Genomic DNA, 21,197 nt, shown 5'->3' with positions numbered 1-21,197 from the left:
AAATTATAAAATTATTTGTTGTTTTTGTTTTTGTTTTTGTTTTATTATTATTATTTGTTTTTTTATTTATTTATTATTATTTATTTATTTTAATGCTAAAAATGCCACACCTTCTTTTGCAGTATCAACTGATAAATAATAATCTTTTTGTTTATTACCATCACCTTGGAAACGAATAATATCATTTAATGGACCAGGACCTAAAATTAATAATAACATTGAATTCTCTTGTAATTTATCATAAACATTCTTTATTTGTAATTCCATTTGACGAACTATTTGTTTAACTGTTGTATTAATTTCAATACTATCAAGTGAATGAATTTCTTTAATTTCTTTTTCAGTTAATAATGGTGAATCAATAATAGTTTCAATTGGATTAGTAATAGTAGTAGTAGTTGTGGTTGTAGTAGTAGTTAATTTATTTTCTTCAGGATTTGTAATTGAAAATTGTTTTGGTAGTAAACTTTTAAAATGATCAGATAATGAAGTTAATTGTGAAAAGATTAAATCTGAAGAAGAGGAATTTGAGGATTGTTTAATTATTTTTTCAATTACTTCATTATCATTTTCACAATTGAAGCAAGATACCACTTGAGAAGTAAAAGTTTTAATATCTTCTAATCTATCGATGAAACTTGATTTCTTTTCATGTTTATTAATTTTATCGAATAAATTCTCCATTGATGCCAATCTAGTTCCAAAACTTTTACCTTTTTGAATTTTCAATTGAGCTAAATCCATTGCAGCACGTGCATCCTCAATTGAGTCATGACCAAGTTTACCATGTTTAGTAGATTGAATGATACGATTTAAATATTTCTTTGTTAAATATTTCAATGAGAATTTACCACTGGATCCTGTTGGATAGAGTATAGATGTGTCAATGATTTTACGATGTATGAATTTCATTGCTTTCAAATCGTTCTCCAAGGAATGTCCAATCAATACAGTATCAACTCCAACCAATTTCTCAAGTTTCGCATGAATATCCGATAAACGATTTGTAACATTCTTTAATGTATCTGCTGTAATACCACTGTACTGCGTTAAATAATCTATAATTGGTTTCTCTGGTAATACTAATTCATTCAATACTACTTTTTTTTGTTCATTTACAATACTAATTCTTGTTAATTCTAATTGACCACCCTCTGTTCTACACATTTCACAATCAATTGCTAACATTTCTTTAACTTTTAAATTTAATTTATTTATTAAATTATTATTATTATCATTATTATCATCATCACTATTAACTGTGGTTGTTGTTGGTGATGATGCTCCATTATCTTCTTCTTGATTATTATTATTATTATCATCATCATTAGATGGTTTTATTAAATTTAAAATTTGTTTAACTTGATTACTATATACCCAACCATCTTTTAAATCTTTTATAGTAAAATAACCATTTTCAACTAATTGTTGATCATCTAATAGATAGAATGATATTGGTTCAATTTCTTTTCTCATTTTTTCACAAGTATCAATTTTTTGAACTTTACAAGTTTTGACATTTAATAGTGATTCAAAGATATGATTATAATTTGGAAATTGTAATTCAACTTTGTTTTTAGCTTCAAATACTTGAGAGAATAAATGATCTTTACCAGATAACAATGATAATTTATCGTGCATCAACGAACTAATGCCTTGAATTGATACTACTACAACTTTTTTAATTAATGGTGACATTGCTGTGAAAATCCAATTTGGTGTTGGTACTTTAAATCTTAACATTAACCAAACTATATAATCTTGAATATCTTTAATTGTACAATTATTACGATTAATTGAAAATGTTGGTTTTTGAATTTCACCATTACTACCTACACCACCACCACCATTGTTGGTGTTATAATCAGTTACTGTATCATTTGTAGTTTTAAATTTTTGTTCTTTTTTCTTTAAATCTTGACTTAATTTATTTGAAATTGGTGATGATTTCTTTTTTTTTTTTAATGAAACTCTATTCATTTCTTTATCTGTATCACTTTCACCACCACTATCTGAACTATCTAAAAATTGAAATTTATTTGTATAGGATATTTCTAATGTTCTTTTTTTATTATTTTGATTTTTATTATTGTTATTATTATTATTATTATTATTGTTATCAACCTCTATACTTGAATTTTCAATTTTTTTATTTTTTAAATTTGTCATCAGATTTTGTATATTGGTTTTTAAAAATATACTCTCCACCGATGTAATAATAAAAAGAAAAACAATAAATGATAGTTTTTTTTTTTTTTCAAAAAAAATTGCTAAAAGTGGGGTTTAAAAAAAAAAAAATGAAATCAGAGTGTAAATATTAAAAATTTCTCAAAAAAAAATAAAAAAAAAAAAAAAAATAAAAATAAAAATAAAAAGCAAAATCTTAAAAAACCGAAAACGATGAAATTTTAATTGGTTTTTATTTTTATTTTTATTTTTATTTTTTTTATTTCAAAATTTTTTTTTTTTTTTTTTTTTTTTTTTTTTTTTTTTTCTAATTTTCTAAATAAGAAATAATATAATTAAAAATAGAATATAAATTAAAAATTAAAAAAAAATTAAAAAATGACAAGTAAAGTTGATACAGGTGGTTGGAATAAACTTGAAAATAAATTAAGTGATAGTACATTAAATACAATTAATAGATTAGGATTTAAATCAATGTCGCCAGTTCAATCAGCAGTTATACCATTATTTATGTCAAATAAAGATGTATTAGTTGAAGCATGTACAGGGTCAGGTAAAACATTAGCATTTGTAATTCCAATTATTGAAAAAATTTTAAAAAGAGAAACCAATCTAAAGAAAACAGATATAGCATCAATTATTATTTCACCAACTCGTGAATTAGCAATTCAAATCCAACAAGTTTTATTAGAATTTTTAAATGATTTAAATAGAATTGATGACCAAAATGATTTAGAAAATATTAAAACTTTAGAAGATGAATTATTAGAAGAACAAGAAGAAGAAGAAAATGAAAAAGAAGAAGAAGAAATTGAAAAAAAAAAAAAAAAAAAAAAAATTGAAATTTCAAGTTTATTATTAATTGGTGGTACAGATATTTATCAAGATTTAGTTAATTATAAAAATTATGGTGGTAATATTTTAATTGGTACACCAGGTAGAACTGATGAATTTTTAACAAGAGTTGTAAGGAATGATCAACAATTTAAATTTAAAGAATTTGAAATGTTAATTTTAGATGAAGCAGATAGATTATTGGATATGGGTTTTCATTTACCAATTAATTCAATTTTATTGAAATTACCAAAACAACGTAGAACTGGATTATTTTCAGCAACTCAAACATCGGAAGTTAAAGAATTGGCAAGAACTGGTATGCGTAATCCATTCAAAGTTTCAGTATCAGTTAAACATATTGAAACTCATGAAGATCAATCAATTCCAACCACATTGGATAATAGATATATGATTGTACCTGTTGAAGAGAGATTGAATCAATTGGTTCACTTTTTATTAAATCATATTGATAAGAATAAAATTATAATTTATTTCCTAACTTGTTCAACTGTTGATTATTTCTTTAAGATACTTCAATCGGTTAAAGTATTGAGTGGGAAACCATTCTTTTCATTACATGGTAAAGCACCACACAGTCAACGTATTAAAGTTTTCGATTCATTCTCTCAAGCTACCAATGGTTGTTTATTATCAACTGATTTGGCTGCTCGTGGTTTAGATATTCCAAATGTTGATTGGGTACTTCAATATGATTCTCCACAAGATCCAAAAGCATTTGTTCATCGTATTGGTAGAACTGCTCGTATGGGTCGTGATGGTAATGCTTTGATTTTCCTTTCACCAGAAGAAGATTCCTATATTGAATTTTTAAAAATTAAAAAAGTACCATTGGTAGAGATGGTGAAAGCTGAAAACGTTACAAACGTCCTACCAGAAATTAAAAAAATATCATTCAACGATCGTGAAATTATGGAAAAGGGTGTAATTGCAATGGTATCGCATGTACGTGGTTATAAAGAACATCTTTGTCCTTATATATTTGTATTTCATCGTTTAAATATTGGTTTATTAGCAACAGGTTTTGGTTTACTTTACTTACCAAGAATGCCTGAAATTCGTGATAAAACTTTAATTGCAGAGTGGACAAGTGGTTATACAAAAGATCAAATCTTAAAAATCGCCTATAAAGAAAAGAAAAAAGAAAAACAAAGATTAGAAAAAGTTAATAAAATTAAATTAAAAAAAGAAAAAGATGCAAAAGAAAGACAAGATGCAATTAATGAAAAAAAAAGAAAATTAGAACAACAAGAAGCTGATAAATTATTACAAAAACAACAACCAAAACAATCTTCAATTGAAATTCAATTAAAAAAACAAGAAGAAAAGAAAAAACAAGAACAAGAATCAATTAATGAAATTTTACATGAAACTCAAGCTTTTAAAAAAGCTAGAAAATCAAAACAACAAAAAAAAGATAAATCTTCAAGATTTTCTGATTTAATGGGTAGTGATACTGAACAAAATAATAATGAAGATGAAGAAGATGAAGAAGAGGAAGATGAAGATAACTAATTACTTTTTTCAATTTGGATAAACCTTAAAATTGAATTAAATAAAATTCTTATTATATCACTTTTTTTTATTTTATTTATTTTATCTTTTTTTTTTTTTTTTTTTAATAAAGTTTAATTTTCTTTTAAAAATGATAAATATAAATTACAAACATGAAATTGGAAATCATTTGGATTTAATTTATATTTTAAATGAAGACGTTGTTTAAAATCATTGAATATTGAATCAACTCTACTGGTATCACCATTAATTGAACTTTTAATAGAATTACCAATAATTGAAATAATTGAGCCAATATAAGATTCATCATCTTGATGAGTATCAGACCAATTGTAATTTTATTTTCATATATTAATTTTAGACCAGTATTATTTGTTGATTTATCAATTGCATATTGATATTCATCTCTAGTTAAATGTACGATTGGAATAATCATATTTTCAACTTCTTCTCTTGATATAATTGATTCATAACTCATTTCTCTTAGAATTTGATTAGCTTTTATCATACAATAACCTGATTTACTTTTTTCTTCATTTTCACTACCTTGATTATCTTGAATTAAAATATTAAATGAAAAAATACCACCGACTTTTAATTCATTATATCGATTATTCAATACATTTAATAGTCGTTCTTTATAATAATTTTCTAAACCGGGTAAACGATCTGAAAAATCAATATTATATAATGAACCTTCAAACGATTTATAAATGGTACCCAATGAAAAGTTGTAAATGAAAATATAAAATCAATTGAATTATCTGGCACTATTTGATTTTCAAATCCATTACCAATACCATACGTAAAAGTGTTATTGATTTTATTAGAATATGAATTTAAATGATAAACTTCATTAAATAATTTTGAAAAATCATTTACAGATTAATCTGAATGAAATATTTCAATTACTTTTTCATTTGGCTTCCATTTATTTCTAATTTGTTCAATTAATGGTTTTAAGACAATTATTGAATTTTTACCATGTGAACAACCATTATCTAAAATTCTAAAATTTTTAATATCCTTTGTACCTTGATTATTGGCATGATTTTTTAAAACAATTCCAAATATTTCTTGAATTTTATCAAAATCTGAAATTATTTTTAATTGTCCTGAACAATATTTATTATAATTATTATCCATTTTAGTAATCTTTTTTTTTTTTAAAAAAAAAACTTAAAAACAAATAATTTTAATTTAAAAACAAATAAAAAGAAAAAAATTCTTTTAAATTTTTAAAAAAATCAATGCTTTCTAAAAATTGATGCTTTCAAATTCTACTCAGTTTTTTAAAAAGAATCGATTTTTTTAATAACATAAATTCTAGTAAGTATTCAATTTAAATATTTAATTTTATTTATCAATATATAAAATTTATTCAATTTTCTTTTAAAAATGATAAATATAAACTACTAACATGAAATTGGAAATCTTTTGGATTTGATTTATATTTTAAATGTAGACGTTGTTCGAAATCATTGAATATTGAATCAACTCTATTCTTATCTCCATTAATTGCGTTTTTAATGAAATTACCAATAAATGCAATGATTGAACCAATATAAGATTCATCATCTTGATAACAATAATACCAATTGCTTGTTATTCTATTTTCATAAATTAATTTTAGACCAGTATTATTAGTTGATTTATCAATTGCATATTGATATTCATCTCTAGTAAAAATTATGGCTGGAACAATCATATTTTCAACTTCTTCTCTTGATAAAATTGATTCATAACTCATTTCTCTAAGAATTTCTTTAATTTTTTTCGTACAATTTTTCATTGATTTACTTTTTTCTTCATTTTCACTATCTTGATCTTCTTGAATGAAAAGATTAAATGAAAAAATACCACCGACTTTTAATTCATTATAACGATGATGCAAAACATTTAATAATCTTTCTTTATAATAATTTTCAAAACCTGGTAAACGATCTGTAATTGAAATATTTAATAATGAACCTTCAAATGATTTATATTCATTTAATAATGGTACCCAGTGTAGAGTTGTAAATGAAAATATAAAATCAATTGAATTATCTGGTACTAATTGATTTTCATATCCATTACCAATACCATATGTAAAAATATTATTTATTTTATTTGAATATGAATTTAAATGATAAACTTCATTAAAAAATTTTGAAAAATCATTTATTGGTAAATCTGAATGAAATATTTCAATTACTTTTTCATTTGGCTTCCATTTATTTCTAATTTGTTCAATTAATGGTTTTAAAACAATTATTGAATTTTTACCATGTGAACAACCAATATCTAAAATTTTAATATTATTATTATCTTGGGTACCTTGATTACTAACATGATTTTTTAAAACAATTTCAAATATTTCTTGAATTTTATCAAAATCTGAAATTAATCTTAATTGTCCAGAACAATATTTATTATAATTATTATCCATTTTAAAATAAAAAATTGAAACTAAAATTAACTTTTGGAAATAAATTTAATTGTGCTATGAAAATATTTTTAAAAATAATTGTATGGAATATTGAAAAAAGTTTACAAAAATACAAAAAGCAAATCAAATTTTTATGTAAAAATGTTTTATACATATTTTTAATACACAGAAGTTTTTTTTTTTTTTTTTTTTTTTTTTAACCCCTTAAGTTTTCCCAAACTTCTCAATTAAAAAAGCAGTTACATATTTAAAAAAGCAGTTACATATTCAATAAAGGTGGTGTGGTTAAAAAAAAAATGAAAGAATATAAAAAAAAAAAAATTTATTTTTAATTATATAGTGGTACCAATTTATTTATTTTAATTTTTATTTCTTTTGTTTTATAACATAATTTATGATGTCATGTTCAAAAGATTTAGTGATTTTTTTATTTTGATAAAAAATTTATTCAAGCCATCGTTTGAATAGTTTTAATTTGAAAGATATAAAAAATAAATAAAATAAAATTAAAAAAGAAAAAACTAAAAAAGGAAAAATATTTTCTGTTTTAAAATTAATAAATAATTTATTTTGTAAAATTTATTTATTCACTTTTTTTTTTAATTTTCTTTTAAAAATGATAAATATAAATATATTTTAAAAAAAAAAATTATTATAATAATAAAAATAATAATTTTTTTTAATAATTTATTTAATTTTCTTTTAAAAATGATAAATATAAATTACAAAGATGAAATTGGAAATCATTCGGATTTAATTTGTATTTTAAATGTAGACGTTGTACAAAATCATCTAATATTGAATCAACTCTATTCTTATCACACCTAATAGCATTTTTAAAGAATATACCAGCAACTGAAATAATTGAGCCAATATAAGATTCGTCATCTTGATCACTATCAGCCCAATTAGAAGTTTTTCTATTTTCATAAATTAATTTTAGACCAGTATTATTTGTTGATTTGTCAATTGTATATTGATATTCATTTCAACTTCTTTTCTTGATAAAATTGATTCATAACTCATTTCTCTTAGAATATTTTTAACTTTTATCATAGAATAATAAATAGATTTACTTTTTTCTTCATTTTCACTACCTTGATCTTCTTGAATTAAAATATTACATGAAAAAATACCACCGACTTTTAATTAATAATAACGATTTTTAATACATTTAATAATCTTTCTTTATAATAATTTTCAAAACCTGATAAACAATCTGTAATTGGTATATATAATGAACCTTCAAATGATTTATATTCACTTAAAATTGGTACCCAATGTAAAGTTGAAAATGAAAATATAAAATCAATTGAATTATCTGGTACTAATTGATTTTCATATTCATTACCAATACCATATGTAAAAATATTATTGATTTTATTCAAATATGAATTTAAATGATAAACTTAATTAAATAATTTTGAAAAATCATTTACTGATGCATCTGAATGAAATATTTCAATTACTTTTTCATTAGGCTTCCATTTATTTCTAATTTGTTCAATAATGTTTCTAATAAAATTATTGAATTTTTACCATGTGAATAAACATTATCTAAAATTTTAAAATTTTTTTATTATCCTGGGTACCTTGATTTCAGGCACGATTTTTTAAAACAATTTCAAATATTTCTTGAATTTTATCAAAATCTGAAATTAATCTTAATTGTTCAGAACAATATTTATTATAGCTAATATCCATTTTAATTTTAAAAATAAAACTAAACGATCGTAACCCAATCACAAACGTACACGAAGAGAAATTGATCACTGCAAAACCATCGGTTAGAAAAGACAGAGTGTCGCATATCTACACCTTGATCATCAGACCAGACAACACCTTCACCATCAAGGTCGACGACGAGTCAGTCTTGGACGGCTCATTCCACGACTCGTTCACACCAGCCTTCAACCCACCAAAGTTACTATAGTAAACAAAAAGAAAAAATAGTTTAAAAAAAAAAAAAATTATTTATGTGTCTTGAAAAAAGTTTTTCTTTATAGAAAACATTGGAAAGATTATATACTCATTAATTTATAACTATTATAAATATAGTTTTTAATTTATTTTTAAAATACAAAGTTATTTTTTTTTTTTTTTTTTTTTTTAAAATGTTACATAAATTACAAATTAAAAATTCAGATTGCCATTTGAGTTGGGTATTTTTTTATTTTTTTTTAAACCCAAAGTATAAAATTTATTTTTTATATAGTATTAAAAGCATTTTCATATCCCCAAAAAAAAAAAAAAAAGAAAAAAGAAAAAAAAAAGTGGTTATTACGTTTTCATTAATTTCTTTTTTTTACCACATATCTAATTCAAAAGATAATTAATTCTATTAAATTATTATTTTTTCATATAGATAAAAAAATAAATATATAAAATTAATAAAAAAAATCATTGCAGCAAGTGAACACAAAAAAAAAAAAAAAAAAAAAAAAAAAATTCAACACTTTGACTACTTTTTTAAAAATATTTATAAAAAATAAAAAAATAAATATATATATATTGTGATTGTAAACTCATATATACTTTATTTTTTTGTTTTCTTAAAATTATTTATTCATTTTTTTAATTTTATTTTTATAAAGTTTAATTTTCTTTTAAAAATGATAAATATAAATTGCAAAGATGAAATTGGAAATCTTTTGGATTTAATTTATATTTTAAATGTAGACGTTGTTTGAAATCATTGAATACTGAATCAACTCTATCACTATCACCATTAATTGCATTTTTAATGAAATTACTAATAAATCCAACAAGTGAACCAATATAAGATTCATCATCTTGATAACTATCAGCCCAATTAGATGTTATTCTATTTTCATAAATTAATTTTAGACCAGTATTATTAGTTGATTTATCAATTGCATATTGATATTCATCTCTAGAATAAATTGTGGCTGGAACAATCATATTTTCAACTTCTTCTCTTGATAAAATTGATTCATAACTCATTTCTCTAAGAATTTCTTTAATGTTTTTCAAACAATAATAAAGTGATTTACTTTTTTCTTCATTTTCACTACCTTGATCTTCTTGAATGAAAAGATTAAATGAAAAAATACCACCGACTTTTAATTCATTATAACGATTTTTTAATACATTTAATAATCTTTCTTTATAATAATTTTCAAAACCTGGTAAACGATAAGTAATTGGTATGTATAAGGAACCTTCAAATGATTTATATTCACTTAAAAATGGTATCCAATGTATTGCTGTAAATGAAAATATAAAATCAATTGAATTATCTGGTACTAATTGATTTTCAAAAGCATTACCAATGCCATATGTAAAAATATTATTGATTTTATTTGAATATGAATTTAAATGATAAATTTCATTAAATAATTTTGAAAAATCATTCACTGGTAAATCTGAATGAAATATTTCAATTACTTTTTCATTTGGCTTCCATTGATTTCTAACTTTTTCAATTAATGGCTCTAATACAATTATTGAATTTTTTCCATGTGAACAACCAATATCCAAAAATCTAATATTATTATTATCCTGGGTACCTTGATTATTAACATGATTTTTTAAAACAATTTTAAATATTTCTTGAAATTTATTAAAATCTGAAATTATTTTTAATTGTCCAGAACAATATTTACTATAACTATTATCCATTTTATTTTTATAAAAAAAAAAAAAAAAACTAAACAAATAAAAAATAAATTTAAAAATATAAACTAAATAAATTAAATTTTTAAAAAAATATTATATAATGAACCTTCAAATGATTTATATTTACCTATAAATGGTACCCATTGTAAAGTTGTAAATGAAAATATAAAATCAATTGAATTATCTGGTACTAATTGATTCTCAAATCCATTACCAATACCATATGTAAAAATATTATTGATTTTATTAGAATATGAATTTAAATGATAAACTTCATTAAATAATTTTGAAAAATCATTTACTGATAAATCTGAATGAAATATTTCAATTACTTTTTCATTTGGCTTCCATTTATTTCTAATTTGTTCAATTAATGGTTTTAAGACAATTATTGAATTTTTACCATGTGAACAACCGATATCTAAAATTTTAATATTATCGTTTGTATCTTGGTTATTGACATGATTTTTTAAAACAATTTGAAATATTTCTTGAATTTTATCAAAATCAGAAATTATTTTTAACTGTCCTGAACAATATTTATTATAATTGTTATCCATTTTATGTTTAATGTTGATCAAAAATTAAAAAAAGTAAATTATAAAAAAAAAAAAAAAAATAAAAAAAAATTTGTTGAAATTTTTTGGGTAATAATTAAAAGTTAACTGGCAAAAAAAAAAATCTTTTTTTACCACCAGCGCTTTGGTGATTTTTTTTTTTTTTCAAAAAAAATATCTCGGAGGATGATGAAGAAGAGGAAGAAGAAGAAGAGGAAGAAGATTTAGTTAGTAGTAATAATAATAATAATAATTAATAATAACAATAATAATAATAATAATAATAATAATAATAATAATAATAATAATAATAATAGCCCATTTTGATTGAGATATCTCTAGATGAAATTTTTCAATTTTTGAAAGCTATCTCAGTAATTCACCATTTTAAGGTAATTAATAATTTATCGACTCAACTTTAGATATAAAATTAAAAAAAAAAAAAAAAAAACAAATAAAATTTTATTTCAAAAAATATTCGTTTTATTTTATAATTATTCTTCAATTTCTATATTTTTTTTTCTTTTTATATTATTATTATTTTTTTTTTTGATATCAGAGTGTGAAAAAGTAATGAGACTCTCAATGTACCCTTCCCTGCTTTTTGAAATTTTTAATTTAAAGTTATGTTTCGAAGTTATGCCAATTCCATACACAAACATTACTTTTGTTAAAAAATTTTAAAAGGTAGGGCAGATTCTTTTTTTTTTTTTTTTTTTTTTTTTTTTATTTAATTTAAATTAACAATTATTTAATAAAAGTTTTAATAATAATTTAACTAATGTTGATTCAGGGTATTTTGTAAAATTAATAATTTCTTGATTTATAAAATCACGACATTTTTCATTTTCAGTTTTTGTTTTTAAAAGATTTAAAAAATAATTCCATAGTATTTGATTTTCATGTAATTCATTAATTGATAAAACTGATACAGTATAAAAATTTTGAGTTCTTGTAAAACCTTTAAAAAATGGTGGATGATCAGAATTTGTTAACATTCTTGGTGGAAGTGAATCGAAAATTGGTAAAATTTGGCTATAATTTGTATTGAAATTAATTAATGATATAATATCAACAAAATGAACAAATCCAGTTGAGAATTTAATTTCATTTTTTGAAAGATAATTCAATTTATCATTAAATAATTTTAAACCAATACTTAAACTTTTCATATGTCCATCCCAATTATATTTTAATATTTGTTGTTGAATTGAATAGCTATACTTTTCATCTTTAATTTTAATTAAAAATTGGAAATATAAATCCCATGGCTCCATTAACTCTTTATCACATTCAGAATAGTCTGTACAAAATCTGTCATCTCCAATATTAACCAGTTCAATTGGTGGTTGTATAATACCTAAATTCATAGCAGATATAAATGGTATGATTGATTCATAATAGTTCATTGATCCCCACCAACTATTAACACTAATATTCGAATTATCAATTATCATTGATCTACCTGTTGTTTTTTGCCATTCAAGTTGGATTTTAAAACCTTGAAAACAATTATTTAAATTATCATCTCCAAAAATTTCAACTTTTGTTGAATTAATTAATATATCATATAATTTAATTCTTTCCTCAAAAACCCATGGATTTAATTTTGTTGAGGAAACAACTATTGAAAATATATTATTTATTAAAAAAAATATTAATATTATTTTATTTAACATTATGACTTTACAAATTAATAATAATGATAATAATAATTATTATTTCTAAAAAAAAAAAAAAAAAAAAACTAATTTTTTAAAAAAGTTAAAAACTTATAATTTTTTTCATAATAATATTTATTTAGTTACACAATATTATTTTTACCTTTTTTGGGTTAATTACAAATATTTTATCAAAAGATTTTATATCTTCATCTATTTATATATATATATTTTTTTTCCACCCAACACATTATGTTTTTTTTTTTAGATTATCTCTAAAAATTAGAATGAAAATTAACAAAAAAATAATTTAATAAATAACATAATTATTATTTTTTTTTATTGTGTTTGTTACAAATAATAATACTAATTTTTTTTTTTTTGTGTTTGTTTGTAACAAATAATAATATTTATTTTTTTTTTTTTTTTTTTTTTTTTTTTTTTTTTTTATTAAAACTTAAAACCGAATTAGTTTCGAAATTAATTAGTTGACAAAAGGGTATTCGAGTCTATTTTGAGTAAATAAAAAAATAAGGGCTCAAAAAAAATTATTATTATTTGTTTTGAAAATTAAAATAAAAAAAAAAAAAAATGAATATGTGAAATTAAAAACTTAAAAATTCAAATCAAATGACTTTTAAATAGTGGAAAAAATAGAAAATTTACAAAAAAAAAAAAAATACATAATTTACAAATTTTAAAATATTTTTTTTAATTTTTAATATTATTAAAATTATATAAATTAAGTTTTAATTATAGCTGATGGAATTGTTTTAGTCCATTCTTTTAGTTGATTGTCTTAAAGTAGATGACTATTCAACTGCAAGCTGAATTTGAAACATTATATTTTACATTGTTTTTATTTTTATTTTTATTTTTTTTTTTAATATGTATTTGTAATTTTATTAATTATTTTTAGATGATAACTGTTATAAAATGTGGTTGTCAATTGAAAAAAAAAAAAAAAAATCACTTACCCTAACTATAAAGTAATGGTACCACTAGTAATCGAGTTGGTCTATCTTTAAATAATAATAAACTTAATTTGATTCTCTTTCTCTACTATTTGACCTTTATCATTAACTATAACTGGTTTACTCAATATTGCAAATCCCAATATCGATAATGATACACCTAAAAATATTAAAATAAAACTTCATTTGTTAAACCTGCTTTATCAAGTAATGCTACTGTACTTAAATTACCAATCGTGCTTTTTATTAAAAAATAAAAAACTTTTTTCGAGATAACTCGATCATAATTATATTATTTTTAATATGAATTTAGTATAGATAAATAGATCACCCAAAAATACTCAAAATCATATAAATTTAAAAAATCAAATAAATAAATAAATAAATAATAATAATAGTAATAAAATTTTCTTTAATAAATTTTTTTATTTAATTTAAAATAAACAACCTAGTTGGCAGAGTAATTAGTTTTTTAATTCATTATATATATTGCTCTTCTCTTCAGTCAAAAATGGTTGTATAAAATATATTTTATGCATCAAAATTAACCAAAAAAAAAAAAAAATATCTTTGGGAATCAATTTTGTAAAAATGACGAAGTGATTGGAAATTTTATTTTATTTTATTTTTTATTTTTTTATTTTTTTAATTTTTTTTTTTAAGACATGCAACACAATATTGTGTCGTTTTTAGATATTTATTTTTATTATAAAAATCTTTTAAAAAAAAAAAAAAAAAAAACCATTGGGAACTGTTTTTTAATTTTTTTGTTTTTTTTTTTTTTCTAAAATATTAAATTTTATTTACCAAAATGAATTTAAATATAATTTTAATTTTTTTTATTTATTTTTTTTGTTTTACTCTTTTAGTAAAATCACAAGGACCATTCCCTTATAATACAACTGAAGGATGTTCAATTTTTGGTAATAATGCAACTTTTGTTAAAAATTCACAATTTCCTCCAGTATGAATTACTTTTTCAAAATACCATAAGTAATTAAACATAATTAACAAATTGTTTTTTTTTTTTTTTTTTTTTTAGTATAACAGTGTTTCTATTACTTCAGGAACATGTCAAGCTTCACATCCAGAATATTCACAAAAAGCATGTTGTTATACATATCAAACTAATGGACTTAAAACATTTATTCAAAGTAATGAAACACTTTTTGGTCAATGTCCAGGATGTTTAGCCAATGTTTGGAGCTTATGGTGTGGATCAATTTGTTCACCATTTCAACAATCATTTATGGTACCAACTGAGACAATAACACAAACACTTCAAGTGGTTAAAATTGATTTCATTCTTCATCCTGATTTTGCTCAAGGTTTATATGAATCATGTTCGAGTATTAAAACAGAAAATGGAAAAACATTTAGTTCATTGTACTCTGACAAACAATCATTTTTCAATGGAGTTTTTAGTGATAATCCACAATATAAAATTAATTTTGTTTTTAACACAACAGGATACAATAGTGATATTACTCCATGTTCCGGTCCGGAAAAAACCACTACTTCATCAACAGATTCTACCTCTAGTGCCCAATCAAAACATTCCATTCAGTACATTTTTTATGCTTTGGCATTATTCTCTGTTATTTTGATTATTGGATTCTGAAGGTCATAAAAAAATTATAACAATAAAAGAAAACTTTTTAAATAATTAATTACAAAATTTAATTTTTTTTAATAATAGAGATAAATTCTGACAAAAATAATAATAAAAAATTAAAAATTAAAACCAATACCATTTTTTATGCTTTAGCATTATTTCCCCATCCCCGAAGAAATTGGAACATGTCAACCTTTAACAATAAATGGTATGGGTGGTTCTTATAAATCTAGTGATGGTTTATAAGTAACCAATGGTTTTTTTTTTTTTTTTTTTTTTTTTTTTTTTTTTTTTTTATCAAAAAATCATTTTACTAATTTCATTTTATTTTATTTTAAAAGTGTTATTATAAAAATAAAATTTGTAAAAAATGTAGAACCAGAGGTTTCAAATGTAAATCCAAGTGTTTGTTCAATTGATCAAGGTTGTGATTGTAATGGAAAATGTTATAATTTAATGCCTTCAATTCAAACTTAACAAATAATAAATCCATTTAAATTAAAAAAAAAAATCATAATTTATTTGTTCAAATTTACAATTTTTGGGGCGGCAGTTTGAAAAAAAAAAAAAAAAAAAAAAATATTACTGATTTGTTTTAAAAAAAAAAAAAAAAATCTTGTTATTTTATTTGAAAATCATTTTGAAAATATCTTTTTATTTTATTTTTATTTTTATTTTTTTTATTTTGATTTCTTTTTTTTTTTTATTTTTATTTCTTTTTTTTTTTTTTTTTTTTTTACCATTTAATCATTTTATTATTTTTTTTTCCAAAAAAAAAAAAATTAAAATTAAAAAATGAAATTATTATTTTCATTTATTTCTTTAATATTTCTAATCGTATTGACCAAAGGAGATAGTTGTATGAAATGTTTCCAAGATGAAGAAAAAGTTTGTATTTCAATTTAATTCAAGTTGAATAAAATTTACTAATTGATTAATCATTTATTTTTTTAAAAACATAATAAATAAATAAATAAATAAATAAATAAATAAATAAATAAATAGTGTACCTATAAAAAGTCTGATAGTGATTTCCTTTACACAGGAAGTTGTGTGAGTGATGGTTTTGTTTGTGGTCCATATACTAATGAAACGAAAAAAGAAAACTATGTTTGTAGACCATCAGCTCAATTGGATGAAGAATGTTTTGTAAATTCAGATACTGATTTTGGAATTTGTGAAATTGGTTTAGTTTGTGTAAATGGAAAATGTATTAATGCAAAGTTCTCTCAAATTGGTGATGAATGTGAAAAAGAATCAGATTGTTACAGTAAATTCTCTACATGTACCAAAAATATTTGTACCAATCCAACTAATGAATGTAAATATGAAGAAGATTGTTTATATGATCAATATTGTCAAGATAAAGTTTGTACTCAAAGAATTCAAAGAGGTAAAAACTGTTCACTCAATAGTAAAGAAGAACCATGTGTACATCCATTATCTTGTCAAAAAGCCTATTCAAATGAAAAAGATGTTGGAACTTGTCAAAATCTTTTCCAAAATGTTCTTGGCAGTGCTTGTGTTTCAGATGAAAATTGTAACATTAATCAAGATTTATATGTAAGTATTTTAAATTGTAATATAAATACATAAATCTAATTTAAATTTTCAAAAATAATTAATTTTATAATAATAATTAAAGTGTAATAAGAATATTTGTGAAAAATATGTTGAACCAATTCAAAATGGAAATTGTACAAATAATGACGATGTGTGCGATCAATTTCAACAATGTGGATGTGATAGTAAATGCAATGAATGGTTTTCTCCAAAAACTCGTGTAGATGTTTTATTACCATTATATGATTGTTTAAATGAATATAATTGCAGTTTGGGTGGTAATTCATTCTCCCTTTCATCTTGTTCTTCTAAAAATTGTAGATCACTAGTATGTAAATACTACCAAACAAGTTTGGGTACCAATGATGACACTTGTCCAAGTACCAAATATTCATTTGAAAAATACTGTAATGACTCCTCAAAAATTAGTTATTCTTTATTCTCATTATTATTAATTTTAATAATTTCTTTGTTATTTTAATAATTAAAGTTTAAATAAAACTCAAAAAAAAAAAAAAAAAAAAAAATCTTTTTTTTATCAATTAAACTAATTATTAAATAATTGGGAAGGGGGTAATAATTTATTTTAAAATTTTTATTATTATTATTATTATTATTATTTAGTCGGAGAAGAGGCCATTGTTTGTTGGTATCTTAAACTTAAAACTGATCTTAATGACATTCCTTCCAAATTGACTGGAGTTGGTGGTGCACCTTCACTTTTTGGTCCAACTTTGCTAGGCGATGAGAAATATTTAGAAATTATATCATTTGATGAGGATGAAATTGGTGTTGATGGTAATTTCTTTTTTGGTGTTGTATAAATTTCATTATCTTGTTGTGTTATTGATGTAGTTGCTGATGTAGTTGTCAATACTATTGAATTAAAAGATTTATTTGATGGTGTTGTAATTTTGTTATTATTATCATTATTATTATTATTATTATTATTATTATTATTATTATTATTATTATTATTATTATTATTATTATTATTATTATTATTATTATTATTATTATTATTATTATTATTATTATTATTATTATTATTATTATTATTATTATTATTGTTGTTGAAAATAAGATTATCAACATCATCCTCTTTAAAAATAAGGTCGCTATCCAAAGAAGAGAAAGAGTGGGCTTTCTTTGAAATAAATGATTGGTCATTGTAATTTTGAGATGAATCAAGTGTTGATATTGGAGAATTGGAAGTCGCTTGATATTTTGGTTTCTTTAATATATAACTAGAGTGCTCTGTTGTTATTGTTGAATTTGTAAGTGTTGATGATGATGATGATGATGTTTTTGGTGTTGTTGGAGTTGTTGGAGTTGTTGGAGCTGCTGTTTGTGATGAACTCTTTCTCTTTAAAAAACCACTAAAACCACTGTTTCTATTATTGTTACTATTATTGATATTATTATTATTGAAATTGCTAGAATTGTTATAATTAAAATTGTTGTTGTTGCTACAGCTATTCATTTGATCATAGTCATCACCGATACTACTTGGGATTGTGCTAGAAACAAAACTACTATCATAATCTTCATTATTTGATAAAGTAGGTGATGAAAATGATTTCCTTGATTGAGACACTAAAATACTTTGTTTCTTTTTACCATCAAATTGAAATTGATCAAAAAAGTTCAAACTAACTCTATCATTGCTTGAAAGTAATGTTGATTTTACTATACCTCCATTTGTATTGTTTTTATTACTACTATTACCACTATTAAAAATTCTATTACCACTATTACTATTACCACTACTACTATTACTGCTATTACTGCTATTACTACTACTATTACTATTTACATTTTTAAAATTTTTTTGATTCTTTTGATACCCATATGAACTTAATTCACCATTATGAAATATATTTGACTGTGGAGGAAAAAAAAAAAAAAATATTTTTTTTTGTATTAATATTTAATTTTCATATCAGGTATATGATAAGGGTGAGTGGTTGTGTGGATTTACTTACATTTGGTTGTATATTATTACCACTACTACTAAAGTTTTGATTATGATTAAAACTATCATCATCATCATCACCACCATCATCATCATCAGATTCTAGTACACTAGATTCTGATGACACAAAAAATTTACTAGATACTAAAGTTTTCTTTATTTTACTACTGTTACCACTACTAATACTACTACTGCTATTAAAGGTAGAAGACTTAACCTCTTCCTCTTCTTTTTCATCCTCGTAGTCACTATCTAAAACAAAAGAATCTTTCTTTTCACTATCATCTACATCAATACCACGTTGATCATCGTCATCATCAAACTCACAATCACTCTCTAAAACGTTTTCTTGATTATTTAAATTATTTGATAATATAATACTTTCATCATCATCATCATCATTTAGACAATCATCTATTTCAAAACTATCAATTTGAAAATCATAACCTGTATCATCTTCTATCATTGGTTGTTGTTTTTGATTATTATTATTATTTTTAGTTGTTGTTGTTGTTGTTGTTGTTGTTGTTGTTGTTGTCATATATTGTGTAATTTTATTTGAAGCAAATGTAAATTGGTCATTTAAATTTCTACCTTTTTGTACTAATTTACCTTCATTTAAAATCATACCATTTTTATTATTTGTACCATTATTACTCTTTATATTATTGTTATTATTATTATTGTTATTAGTTTGATTTTTAAATTCTTTAGTATTGAATGAGATTGGTGATAAAAGTTTTTTAGGTTGAGGTGTAAATGTATTCTTTGGATATGGTTGAGTTTTATCAAATTGTTCATGTGTTTCTGGATCAATTATACCTAATGCAATTTTTTCAGCAATTTCATCATCTATTACTGGTCCAATAAAATCTAAAAATCCACCACCACTACCACTTCCACCACTACTACCATCACCATTACTATCACCATCGTTAGTATTATTATTATTATCATTTAAAAATCTTGAATCAATTATAGTAGGTAATGGTAATAAAGTTGTTAAAATTCTTGAAACTGGATCGAAAACACGTTGATGTTTAAAAGTGAAATCAGCTTTATAAAATTGTTGTTCATATTCTTGAGAGAAATTCGATTTCTCTCTCTTTAAATATTTGAATACTTTTTCAATATCTCTATGTTGTTTCAATAATTTGAAAGAAGTTTTTAATCCCATACCAGACAATGATGGTAAATAATCACATCCTGATAAAATACACATTTGTCTTAACATTGTTTGATTAAAATCTATAAAATCATATCCATCCTTTTTACATGACCCTAAATCCTCTGTCTTTATCTCTTGTGCATATCCATATTTATCCATTTTAAATATAATCTATTATAAATAAATATATTAATATATTATTTTAAAAAATAAATATAAATAAATTCAATATAAAAACATACATGAGTAGCACCAAATGCAACTAAATCAGAATCTTCAGTGATGATAGCATCTACTTGACCAGTGATTGAAAGATAAGTTAATTGAGCATCTGCTTCATAGGGTGCAACTAAATATTCAACTTTTAAAGCCCTCAACTCTTTAATCAATAAAAATGCCATTCTTGGTGTTATATCAACTGCTTTTTGAAAACATATATTTGCTTGTGATTTATTACCTTCTAAAAGATATGCTTTTGCTTTATTCTTATATTCTTCTCTATGTCTATATTTATTATTATTATTATTATTATTATTATTATTATTATTATTATTATTATTATTATTATTATTATTATTATTATTATTATTATTATTATTATTATTATTATTATTATTATTATTATTATTATTATTATTATTATTATTATTATTATTAATATTATTATTATTAATATTATTATTAATTTTAATATTAATTTACATGAATTGATATTAAACTCTTACCTAAGTCTTTCTTGTTCTTTTAATTTTTTATTTGGTAATGGACCACCATCAAATATAACCACTGGTATAACTTTATAACTAATTAACATTTTAATACGACTAATGAAATAGTTTATATAATTTCTAGTTGGTATACCTAATACAATCTCTTGACTACATGAATATGCACCTTTATGAAGCCAACTATAACCATCGATTGCTACTCTTTTATTAGCATAATCTTTAACATGTATAGCTTTTGTTACTGGTGATAAAGCTGGTAATAATCCTGAAATACCCATTCTTTATATTTTTTTTTTTTTTTTTTTTTTTTTTTTTTTTTTTAATTCCTC

At 21.7% G+C, this 21,197-nt stretch overlaps 12 protein-coding genes across 12 annotated transcripts; 4 read left to right on the top strand and 8 right to left on the bottom strand.

The window, feature by feature from the left end:
* Positions 1-84: 84 nt before the first annotated feature.
* rexo1 (RNA exonuclease 1) lies at positions 85-2,169 on the bottom strand (the record flags this gene model as incomplete). The annotated part of the gene is made up of 1 exon (XM_630227.1): positions 85-2,169. One exon carries the CDS (start codon positions 2,167-2,169, stop codon positions 85-87), a length of 2,085 nt encoding a protein of 694 aa, XP_635319.1.
* A 396-nt stretch (positions 2,170-2,565) lies between these two features.
* Positions 2,566-4,557, top strand: ddx55 (DEAD/DEAH box helicase; the record flags this gene model as incomplete). The annotated part of the gene is made up of 1 exon (XM_630226.1): positions 2,566-4,557. The coding sequence occupies one exon, from the start codon at positions 2,566-2,568 to the stop codon at positions 4,555-4,557; it is 1,992 nt and encodes a 663-aa protein (XP_635318.1).
* A 187-nt stretch (positions 4,558-4,744) lies between these two features.
* On the bottom strand, positions 4,745-5,703 carry DDB_G0291586 (hypothetical protein; the record flags this gene model as incomplete). The annotated part of the gene is made up of 2 exons (XM_630225.1): positions 4,745-5,226; positions 5,541-5,703. The coding sequence occupies 2 exons, from the start codon at positions 5,701-5,703 to the stop codon at positions 4,745-4,747; spliced, it is 645 nt and encodes a 214-aa protein (XP_635317.1).
* A 235-nt stretch (positions 5,704-5,938) lies between these two features.
* On the bottom strand, positions 5,939-6,988 carry DDB_G0291616 (hypothetical protein; the record flags this gene model as incomplete). Its single annotated transcript, XM_630224.1, has 1 exon — positions 5,939-6,988. One exon carries the CDS (start codon positions 6,986-6,988, stop codon positions 5,939-5,941), a length of 1,050 nt encoding a protein of 349 aa, XP_635316.1.
* Positions 6,989-7,696: 708 nt separating this feature from the next.
* On the top strand, positions 7,697-7,816 carry DDB_G0291584 (hypothetical protein; the record flags this gene model as incomplete). The annotated part of the gene is made up of 1 exon (XM_630223.1): positions 7,697-7,816. The coding sequence occupies one exon, from the start codon at positions 7,697-7,699 to the stop codon at positions 7,814-7,816; it is 120 nt and encodes a 39-aa protein (XP_635315.1).
* Positions 7,817-7,927: 111 nt separating this feature from the next.
* On the bottom strand, positions 7,928-8,692 carry DDB_G0291582 (hypothetical protein; the record flags this gene model as incomplete). The annotated part of the gene is made up of 3 exons (XM_630222.1): positions 7,928-8,130; positions 8,205-8,396; positions 8,596-8,692. 3 exons carry the CDS (start codon positions 8,690-8,692, stop codon positions 7,928-7,930), a joined length of 492 nt encoding a protein of 163 aa, XP_635314.1.
* Positions 8,693-9,583: 891 nt separating this feature from the next.
* On the bottom strand, positions 9,584-10,630 carry DDB_G0291580 (hypothetical protein; the record flags this gene model as incomplete). The annotated part of the gene is made up of 1 exon (XM_630221.1): positions 9,584-10,630. The coding sequence occupies one exon, from the start codon at positions 10,628-10,630 to the stop codon at positions 9,584-9,586; it is 1,047 nt and encodes a 348-aa protein (XP_635313.1).
* A 71-nt stretch (positions 10,631-10,701) lies between these two features.
* On the bottom strand, positions 10,702-11,187 carry DDB_G0291578 (hypothetical protein; the record flags this gene model as incomplete). Its single annotated transcript, XM_630220.1, has 1 exon — positions 10,702-11,187. One exon carries the CDS (start codon positions 11,185-11,187, stop codon positions 10,702-10,704), a length of 486 nt encoding a protein of 161 aa, XP_635312.1.
* A 737-nt stretch (positions 11,188-11,924) lies between these two features.
* DDB_G0291576 (DUF781 family protein) lies at positions 11,925-12,863 on the bottom strand (the record flags this gene model as incomplete). The annotated part of the gene is made up of 1 exon (XM_630219.2): positions 11,925-12,863. One exon carries the CDS (start codon positions 12,861-12,863, stop codon positions 11,925-11,927), a length of 939 nt encoding a protein of 312 aa, XP_635311.2.
* Positions 12,864-14,630: 1,767 nt separating this feature from the next.
* On the top strand, positions 14,631-15,440 carry DDB_G0291574 (hypothetical protein; the record flags this gene model as incomplete). Its single annotated transcript, XM_630218.1, has 2 exons — positions 14,631-14,783; positions 14,862-15,440. 2 exons carry the CDS (start codon positions 14,631-14,633, stop codon positions 15,438-15,440), a joined length of 732 nt encoding a protein of 243 aa, XP_635310.1.
* Positions 15,441-16,229: 789 nt separating this feature from the next.
* Positions 16,230-17,478, top strand: DDB_G0291572 (hypothetical protein; the record flags this gene model as incomplete). Its single annotated transcript, XM_630217.1, has 3 exons — positions 16,230-16,322; positions 16,440-16,997; positions 17,080-17,478. The coding sequence occupies 3 exons, from the start codon at positions 16,230-16,232 to the stop codon at positions 17,476-17,478; spliced, it is 1,050 nt and encodes a 349-aa protein (XP_635309.1).
* A 135-nt stretch (positions 17,479-17,613) lies between these two features.
* On the bottom strand, positions 17,614-21,146 carry exo1 (5'3'-exonuclease N- and I-domain-containing protein; the record flags this gene model as incomplete). The annotated part of the gene is made up of 4 exons (XM_630216.1): positions 17,614-18,882; positions 18,983-20,311; positions 20,383-20,644; positions 20,866-21,146. 4 exons carry the CDS (start codon positions 21,144-21,146, stop codon positions 17,614-17,616), a joined length of 3,141 nt encoding a protein of 1,046 aa, XP_635308.1.
* Between the last annotated feature and the right edge of the window lie 51 nt (positions 21,147-21,197).

Source organism: Dictyostelium discoideum (genome assembly GCF_000004695.1).
Source record: "Dictyostelium discoideum AX4 chromosome 6 chromosome, whole genome shotgun sequence".
Lineage (NCBI taxonomy): Eukaryota > Evosea > Eumycetozoa > Dictyosteliales > Dictyosteliaceae > Dictyostelium > Dictyostelium discoideum.
Note: the sequence above shows the minus strand (reverse complement) of the source record. Positions and strands in the feature narration are given on the sequence as shown.